The sequence below is a fragment of the Diplotaxodon limnothrissa genome, linkage group LG19, assembly GCF_057381915.1.
Source record: "Diplotaxodon limnothrissa isolate DT_005_m linkage group LG19, D_limnothrissa_male_GT1.1, whole genome shotgun sequence".
In the NCBI taxonomy this organism is placed as follows: domain Eukaryota; kingdom Metazoa; phylum Chordata; class Actinopteri; order Cichliformes; family Cichlidae; genus Diplotaxodon; species Diplotaxodon limnothrissa.
Window position 1 is genome coordinate 13,248,960 of NC_140614.1, and position 9,335 is coordinate 13,258,294.

Here is a 9,335-nt window from a genome sequence, read left to right on the forward strand (position 1 = left end):
TTAGCAGGCGGGGCGCACCGGCATTTGGAGCAGGATCACCTGCCTGTTCTCCGAGGGGTGGCACTTGTTTATGTGCCTGGTGAGCCCCGGCGAGCTGTAGAGGGTGGCGGGGCAGTATTTGCACGGGTAAATCTGGGAGGAGTGCATGAGGCGCAGGTGTCTCTCCTGGCCGGCCCTGCTGGTGAAGCTCTCCCGGCACACCGGGCACAGCAGGCAGTCCACCGGGCTCAGATTGAGGGGGCTTTGGTTTGAGGCTTCCGCTGAGGATGAGGATGATGACGCTGATGAGGAGGTGTTTGACTCCGGAGCCTGCTCTGCCGGGCGGTCGCTGGTTTGAAACCCGCGCTCCTCCAGCACTTTCTTTTGCAGGGCCTGGTGTCCCATGATGTGTTTCCTTAGGCACGCCTGCCGCTTAAACCTCTTCCCGCAGAACTGGCAGTCATAGCAGCCATCTTCAGAACCCGATTCGGACAGACCTGGACTCGGGGTGTCTCTGTCACTCATGTCTTTGGCTTCGTCGGAGACTGACTTGACACCTAGTGGTGGCATTTTGGCCATTTCAGGTTTGATGCCCTGCGCGGGTGGCATGGCGGGCGCGCCGGTGGTCCGAGGTTTGTGCCAGCGGCGGTGAGAGGCGAGGTTTGCCGGGCAGCTGAACATCTTATCGCACTCAGGACACCGGTACTCGACCCTGACTATGCGGGAGCACTTGTGCTGAGCCAGGGAGAACGGATCCGCGTACGCCTCCTTGCACAGCTGGCACACGAACTCCCCCAGAGGTTTGTTTCCTGCGGAGGACTGAGCCCGCGGCTTCATCTCCACCGGACCCTCTTTGATTTTGAGACCAAGCACCGGAGAAGTCGTCACCTCATCTTCAAAGTTGAGTTTTCTAATGGCTTTGGGTTTTTTGGATGCGGCTTTAGATTTGCGCTCCGTTCCATCAGTTGCGGGTCTTTTGGTGCCGACCCGGTTGCTTGGTCCCGGGAGGCTGCTGCTGCTGCTGGTGGTGCTGGTGCCGCTGCGGCTGCTGTTGCTGGTGCCGATTTTCAGGTCGACCGGGGCGTACAGGAGGTGATCCAGACCGGAGAGGGAGGCGGGTGTTGGAAATGACTCGGCAGAAATAGGCGAGCCCAGATTGAAACTTCGCTCGAAATATCCCCTGTCGTGCTCCTTGCTGATGGGCCGGGTGGGGCTGTAGAGGGCTTGGCACACGGCTTCTGGGTTGCCGAACTGTGCCGGCTTCTCCATTCTTGGCACCGACGCGTCAGCTGCGGTGAAATCCGGCGATGCGTTGGCGCGGTCCGGACTGGACGCCACTGAAATCGGCGGGGATGGGTCCGTGTGACTCGGCAAGGCAGCTGGGGTGGGTGGCTCCTGGAGGTCATCATCGTCTGACCGAGTCCTGTAGGAAACATGTGCAGATTTCTTGTTTCTTTTTACCAGGAATCCTTTGGGCATCTTGGCGAGGAACGGCGAAAAGGCACTTCGGGGAGGTGGGTAAAATCTGGAGTATCCAGGTTTGAAAAATATGGCAACACTAGAGGCTTATGGGACTTGATTTCCCCAGTATATCGATCCCTCTGTTGCTGAAATGTTTTCGTCTCCAAGGCATAGCTCCACTCTTTTTATGCCGGAATGATGCTATTGTTCTCGCCCCCCCTGTTGCAGCATCCCCGACCAATCGGATGAAACCAAGATCCCAGTGGGTTTTATTGTGGGAGGGCTCAGATCCTGGGTTTGCTGGATTTCGTTGGAGGATGTGCAGATAGCTTAGCAGATGTACTGGCGGTTTATTACATTAATGTGTGCGCTCTGCCCCTCCCCGACAGAGGCACACGCCGGGACCCTCCTCTTTTTACGGTCTGATGGGCCCCTACACAAATGCACACGTGCCACTGCTTTGTGGTTCTCCTCCGGGGGTCCCGGAGTTGCCAAAAGGAAATGTCCGTCACCGCCACAATTATCACAATTTCGAATTAAAACTGGGTGAGACAAGCTTGGTTAAACAGAAACCCAAAGGTGTGTTTCTTCACGTGTCCGCTGTGGTGTTGGTCAGAGAGGCGGCTCGCCTCACACACGGCTGTAAAACTGTGTTTGCAGTGCACAGTCATCCAGTTTGTTTTAAGACTAAACATTTTTTCTATCCACGCACTTGACTCGTTTGCGCGTGACCTTTACGCGCGTTCCGCGGGCACATCAGTGAACTAAAGACACTTTTTAAAGACCTTTATTTTGGTCTTGAATAAACACTACAGAGGGAGTGTTTCTTTATTTTAGGGCACGTGTCTGTCTCGGTAGTTTAACTCGACATATAAATCAGTCATCTCGCTGCATACATAAGTAATAAGAAGGCCCTCTGGTCTTTGTGCACAATGGCTACGTCTGCCCGTGCTTGGATATCCTGTCTCTCTTTTTTCGGTTTGAAAGGCAAATTGACCTCTTAACTGTGAAACGGGACTCACGGCCAATCTGGCCCACAGCTAGACGCGTGCTGGGCGGAATCAGTGCTCCAGACAAAGAAGGCCGAAACCGAATTTCGTGTTGGGGAGAAATGCTGCCCAGATATTCAGAGCTAAAATGTGGCTGATGTAGCTGCTGGATAGCCCAAAAGTGTTTTCGGGATGTTAGAAGTTGAGTACAATTCTGCTGGAAGAAGCTAATCTAAGTTTGGATTGTGTCGAATCCACGTTTTGAACAAACTGAACGGTTTGATTTACTTTCAAATGTCTCAAAGCAAAACTCAGCTTGCGTTAAACTGACTCATTTCGCAGCACGTCTCCATCTAACAAAGACAGACCGCACTGTTGTCTATTTCTCTTCCCCGTCAGCGCTCTGTGAGTCTCTCATATTTTGTGTGCAAGTCTTCTTTTTTTCGCCATAATGGCTAAATGTATGCGGCAGTGCGCCACTTGGCAGAATGTGCATTCTTTTTCCCTTTCAGTCAGCAGACCAGGGAGGAATTAATCTCCATCATCGGACATTGTTCCCCTCATTTGCATAAAGCTGCAGTATGACCAAGTCAAATAATTGCACAATCGGAGCCGAGCCGCAGGCCTGTGCCTTGCTTTCAATAGGCCTCTGTGCCCCGGTGCCTCCTCACCTGCCTGAAAACACACCGTTATGTTTGTTGGAAATGGTTAAATGATAGATTAGCTGAATAATAATGTAATAAAGTCTGAAATGCCCACGAGGCAGACTTAAAACTGCGGGAAACCTTTAAATTATTTCAGTAAGTGACAAAGTTTGACCACGATTTTGAAGTTTCTCTGAGAATCACGTTTAAACGTGTCGTTCATCTAATCGTAGCTGGGGTTTTTTGTTGGGTTTTTTGTATGTTGTTTTATTTTCACGGGTTTCATCGACTGGCCCAGAGGTAATTACAGATTTTCTCTAAATGAGAAACCTCTCTAAAACCTGATTTCTGTCCCTGCTGCATCACGCTCTCCTCCGCCGCTCTGTTGTTGAACTGTTGTTCTTTCAGTCTGCGCGTCTATTAGTCGTGGTTTGTTGGGACTACAAGCTTTGATGGCATTTTAACGAGTTCCTCTTTCCCCCGAGATAATTTCTGTGGGGCGCGTGGGCCGGTGTGTTGGCCTTGGCCGTACCGACGCATGCGCGTGTTTGCTCAGTGGCGCGTGCTGCCCTGCGCGGACGGGAAGCATAGGCGCCTAATTAGCATACAGCTGCAGCTGCTTTAACGCAGGCCCAACACCATCCTTTTAACCTTATGGCATGCTATAGGAGTCCAAATATTGCTCGAGTTTGCCTCTTTCTTACAGGTTATGATGTTTATGTTGAAATATAATATCGGTAAACGTGTAAAATATCAATAAGTACATTTTAGATGTTTTTTTTCATTGAGGTTAAATCACATTTCTTTGCTAAAGGCACGCTTTGTTTTGTTTTTTGTCCATCCTTTTGCAAATAAGCTCTTACAATGACTGCTAAACCTTTGTAGGCCTGTTAGTTTATGGCTTAACTGCATCACCAGAAGCCTGATTTGAATACTGGTCCATTTCTGAGATTCTGGCTTCAGAGCTCAGCTCTTACTTCATTGCACCACCTACAGGATGAAGGGTTAAACTCGGTGACAAAGGCAGAGTTTACCTCCAGTCATCAGAACCTTATGGTCTTTTAAAAGGCATCAACACATAGTTTGTGTTCAGCATTACTCGTGATTACAGACGGAGCTTTGGAGCCGTTTGGTCATGTCACACAGATTGGATTACACTTATTCTCGCTGTAGCTGTACAGAGACCTCCTGTACATCCCTGATGAATGATTGCCTCCATGTGCTGTGCCAATCAAAGCCAATTTGAAAGTGCAATAGGACGTGACTGTAATTGGTGCTCACTACAGGGCCACATTCAATGCACTGTCAATCAATTATTGTAATGGATTAGCTGAGCTCCTATTCTGGCTGGTTGTAATCTGATAGAGGGCTTTTTCAGCACCATGGAGAGAGCCAGCGAGGGATCCAGATTTAATCAGACTGGCTGTGGACACAGCACAGCCTCGGCTACAGCCTTTGTCCCCAACGCTGAGAGCAGGCAGAGACCAGCAATAGAACAGAGATGCAGCAGAACAAAAGAGCCTAATGAAGCCATTGGGGTTTTTTTTTTTTTTTTTTTAATATCCTTGTTCAAAACACACAGACACAATTTTTATCAAGGGAAACAGTGTTTTACTTCCCTCTTGTCCAGTCATCTGGCTTCACCGGCTCCATATTCCTCGACTTATTCAATACCTTCAAAGCTCTCAGCGACTTGGCATTCTCATATTTTTCAGACCTTCACCCTTACGCCCCTTCCCAGTTTCAGCTGCTGTTCTGACTGCTCCTCACTTCAAACCTAACACCACGGGTGCCCGAGCTTTCAGCTGTGTTGCAACTCATCACCTCTACACCTTCGCCAGCTCGACTCTTTGTCACAGTTCAAATCTCAGCTCAAAACCTGCCTGTTTTCATTTGCATATCAGCTGTAATCATCCTGTTATGTGTTACTTTCTCAGTTATTTTTATCTTTTAATAGTGTTCTTGTTGTTTAGCGTTGTGTAAGATGACCTCGAGTGTTTGAAACAAGCCAACGGATGAAACGTGTTATTGCTTTTGTTGTCTCCAGCTCTAAGTTAGTCCGTGCGTTTTCCCTCACTGTGGGGAAAATAAATGTATTTTTAAAAATAACTGCAGTTCTAAAACACCTTTTGTATTCCAGTTTCCAGATACTGACTGTAAACTGAAGGATTTTAGTGCTTGAAGTACTTTGTTTGAAGGTCACATCTCTAATGCGAGCTAACACCTTAGTTTCCTGCTCTCTGACCAGAGATCATTGTGGCTGTTTTCACAATTTGCGTCCCGTGTGACCTGGAAAACAATCTGTAGGCGATGTGCGGGAATTCAACAAGTCCCTGCGAGGCAGGAGTCAAACTGCTCCTGTAAAGAGCAACAATAGTAAAAGGTTTGTGGAAAAGAAGTCAGACAGTAGAGCCAGAGGATCAATGGGGAAATTGGCTGTTTAGCAAGGAGTGCAGCACGGAGGTCACTGTCTAGACTTTAAAGTGTACTTTGGATGGATGCCCATGAGACCAGGTTACTGTGAAAAACCCATAAAGTGGTATAGCTCCGAGCTTAAGACTAATGGACCTGGTGGACCTGACTGGGAATGTCCCTGATGCCATCTGTACGTTTGACGGTGATGCTGATGACTTTATGACAGCACAGACAGATGTTTTCTGGCTTTAATGACATTTCTAAAAAGGTTCTGTGGATCTAGTTGGCAAAACAGTCTTTTTGGAATATAGCCGCAGTGCATCTTTAGAGGGGGATTATGATGACATCCAAGGCGAATAAACGAGAACGCCACGAATGCTTTTAGTGTTTATATCAAACATCGTATGATCAGACATGTGAACAAAGGCTTCAAAGGGACAACACCAGATTTTTCCCCCCTTGTAAAGAGGCTGTTATTAAAAGGAGGTCTTTCTGCATATCAGGCATCAGTTGCTGGAGTCCCAGGGGCATGTTTAGCTCTAATTTACTCATCAAAAACATCAGAGTGTCTCTCAATAATCTCTGCAGTCCATTGGTTGTTTGGGGTGGAGTCCCCTGTCAGAAAGCATGCCCTGGAATGTTAAACACTAATTCACCTCTGAGCGGTGGAGGTGGATAAAGTGATTGTTCTATCTGGGAGCTGATTAAAACAGGCTCTAGCCCGTTTCTCCCCTCTGCGTTCACCTCTGACGTCCATCACATTCATTTCAGTATTCATGAGTGGATGAGAAAGCCCAGGCAGAGCGACTGCCGTATTACAGATAATAAGGCCAGCGGGCACCACATTCACTGCCACAGGTCCCCCCCCACCCCTGCCCCAGCTCATTCAATTACTCTACAAGAGTTCTCTGAGGCACAGCTACACTATGGGGGTAAAGAGGAGCAAATTGAGGTACATTCATGTAGACGCACACGCACTCACGCACCTCACAGATACAAAGAAGTGGAGGAGGTACGCACACGGCAGCGAGAGCAGCCAGCGTATAAAGGATCTCACTGACAGGCATTTAGCTTAGTAGTCAATACATTACACAAGTAGACAACAAAAAAGGCTCATCCTCTCTAACTCACTGGCTCCCTGAAGATTATATTGATAATGACTCTATAAGAGAAATGAAACCAAGGCCATTCCTCATAGACTCCATATATGAGGTTGCCATTATCTTGATGAAAGTGTAGACAGCAGCTGTATCATCTACGAGCATGAAAGATGGACTCTGGCAGACCTAATGGGCCATATCCGTTATCTATTGATTATCATCCATTCATCTAAAGATGCATTAGGGCCGTGTGAAAATCTCTGTTAAAAACATAACTGCCTGCTTCCTGAATTATTTACAAAGTTAGGTTTTAAACAATGGCTCTAAATGCGATTGTCCACCTGGTGTCATCACTCAAGAGAAGACTGGCTGCTCTCCGTGGTGCTGAACTTCTCCCCTGGAGTTTACAGCAGCAGCTGTCTCGTAGAGCACTGAGGATGTAAAACACTTAATGTGTAAATCTTGCTCTCAGTGCGCCAATAAAACACCCATTTTTCCACTGTGCGTGCTTTGATTGGTTTTTAAAATTAAAATTATACATAATACTTTTTGGAAATTCATGTATTTGCTCATGTCCCACACAACGATTGGCCAAATCTTTGCATTTCTAATGGAAATGTCTGGCTTGTCTTAGTAAAGCACAGCGCTCTCCTTTTAAGTACATTTATCCTTTTGTTTGTATCCTTTTGTTATAAGTGTTATAAGGGTAAAACCACAGCCTGTAACATGATATCGCGAGTTTGGCTGTTTCCCTTGCTTTCAGCTTTTCTGCTGCTTCATATTTACTTAAATCAGCGAGAGTGGTATTGATTTTCTTTTCAAACACTTACTCTAGCAACTTAAATTGTAGGCTACAGAAAAAGATGAACGTAGCCACCGTGATGTCTCCAGTCAGATTTGAAGCTTTATGCTGGAGCATCTTGGATTTTTTGTTTTTAGCGGTGGATCTATGAAACTGAGGAAATCCCAATGCAGACTTGTAAAAAGCTAAAGATTGAGATCATCGATTCAACAGGAAAGCGTTTAATAAGGTCATAAATTAAGGGAGCGAGAAGGTCATTTCCTCATAGATTTCTATACAATGCATATTTTTTTTTAAGGAACAGGAGTCGCCCCCTGCTGGCAGTCAGAAAAAATACAGATTTAGGGCACATGTGCACTGGCTTCAGTGCAGCATGTGGTCTATGTTTAGTGAGCCTGTTTCACAGACATTTCTTTGAGTATTACAGCCACACGTTGACTTTAAAAACGTACCTACTTTCAGCCGCTCCTTTATTCACCGGGGCCGTCACAGCAGGTAACTCTGCACGTGTGATTGGCAGATTTTTTACACCAAATCAAACGTCCTTAGATGAATGTGTAAACCACTTTATCTTTCATTAATATAATAAATGCTATGTCATCATGACATATCTTTGTCTCCTGCTCTCACAGTTCTCCGCTGAGATTTATCAAAATCTAACAAATGCACAAGTCTTGGAGACATTTTGAGCTCAATTATCAAGTCCACCCTTAACACATGTACATTTCTTGACATTTGATTTGGGAATTTTCCAAACAAAGAATTCACAGAATTGGTACACTCTTCATTAGATTGCATAATTTGCATTCTCTTGTAATTGTGCTGCTTCCTTGATTATTAAACGATCACCCTAATTAGGGAGCATAATAGGGTTAATCAGACTCTGCTCGTCACACTTATTATTCCTCCAAAAAATGAAGGAAAAAGATACAGTACTTGATTAATTATATCAGCCTTTTCATCAGCTGGGCTACCATCCCCCCCCCCCCCCCTGAAATTAATATCATGTTGTAAATGGAAGGAAGGAGCTGGCCGGACACAGACAGATGAAAGATTTCACTCAAATTAATTAAGCACTAATTATGCGGCGGGAGTTGGGAGCAGTTTGCATAATGAGCTCTATCAAAAGAGATCAGTCATGAAGAGGGACTGTAGAGTTTCTATACAGCCTTCAGATCATACAGACACACCACTGCACTCCACGAAGAGGGCTAGCAGAGAAGTGGGAAGAGGGTTAAAGCACTTCGAGGCTTGAGTCGTGAGGTTGAGGAGTGTTTTGTTTGGTTTGTCAACATGCCGAGGATCAGAGCCTTCCTCACTTGTGCTACAAATATGGATTATTCCATTCTCACTTAAAGGTATCACATCTGTCCCGAGGCTGTGTATGTAATTTTTTTTCTCCCAGCTTAAGAATGAGATAATGAATTCCCTGGTCTGGCAAGAGCAAATAAGAACAGAATGTACCTATAAGTCCAAGCTAATCACAAACAACCTGCATCCACACTCGAGGGAGCTTTAAAGACCCTAATCACCTCCCACTCCAATTCTTGTGGTGTTCTGTTATTGCTGATCAGGGACTACACTGTGGCTATCTATTTAGACAATGGGAAAGGGATTAAATAGACAGAAACTCTAGGTCTTAATCGCCTGTTTAATCACTGCAACTGTGCAGTCTGTGGAGCTGAGTTACTTGAACTGATTTGTGCCATAGCAGCAGCAATCATGCATTGGCTAATCAGGGTGCACAGCCCGGAACTGCCCTTCAAGGTCTCCGAGTGGAATTACAAAGACTATGATTAGTTAATCAAATGAAGAACCCAATGTCCTTTCTTTATTTGTGTATACACCTTATCTAAATGGAAATTGTATAGCTGAGGCACTTCCAGAAGGGCACATCTACATGTGAATGATCCTCCTCGAGTCCTTGGCACTGAATGCAGAATAA

At 46.0% G+C, this 9,335-nt stretch overlaps 1 protein-coding gene across 3 annotated transcripts; it reads right to left on the reverse strand.

Moving 5' to 3' along the window:
- insm1b (insulinoma-associated 1b) lies at positions 1-1,612 on the reverse strand. Of its 3 annotated transcripts, none has more exons than XM_085343173.1 (2): positions 373-1,458; positions 1-300 (listed from the first exon to the last, which is right to left on the reverse strand). In XM_085343173.1, exons 1-2 carry the CDS (start codon positions 1,456-1,458, stop codon positions 1-3), a joined length of 1,386 nt encoding a protein of 461 aa, XP_085199299.1. The 3 variants fall into 3 exon arrangements, with proteins under 3 accessions (XP_085199299.1, XP_085199298.1, XP_085199297.1); XM_085343172.1 differs by having other exon boundaries at positions 1-260; positions 324-1,458; XM_085343171.1 differs by having other exon boundaries at positions 1-1,612.
- Positions 1,613-9,335: the final 7,723 nt, after the last annotated feature.

Excerpts from the sequence above, each read along its gene's own strand:
- insm1b (XM_085343171.1), bottom strand. The coding sequence starts at position 1,458 with ATGCCCAAAGGATTCCTGGTAAAAAGAAACAAGAAATCTGCACATGTT.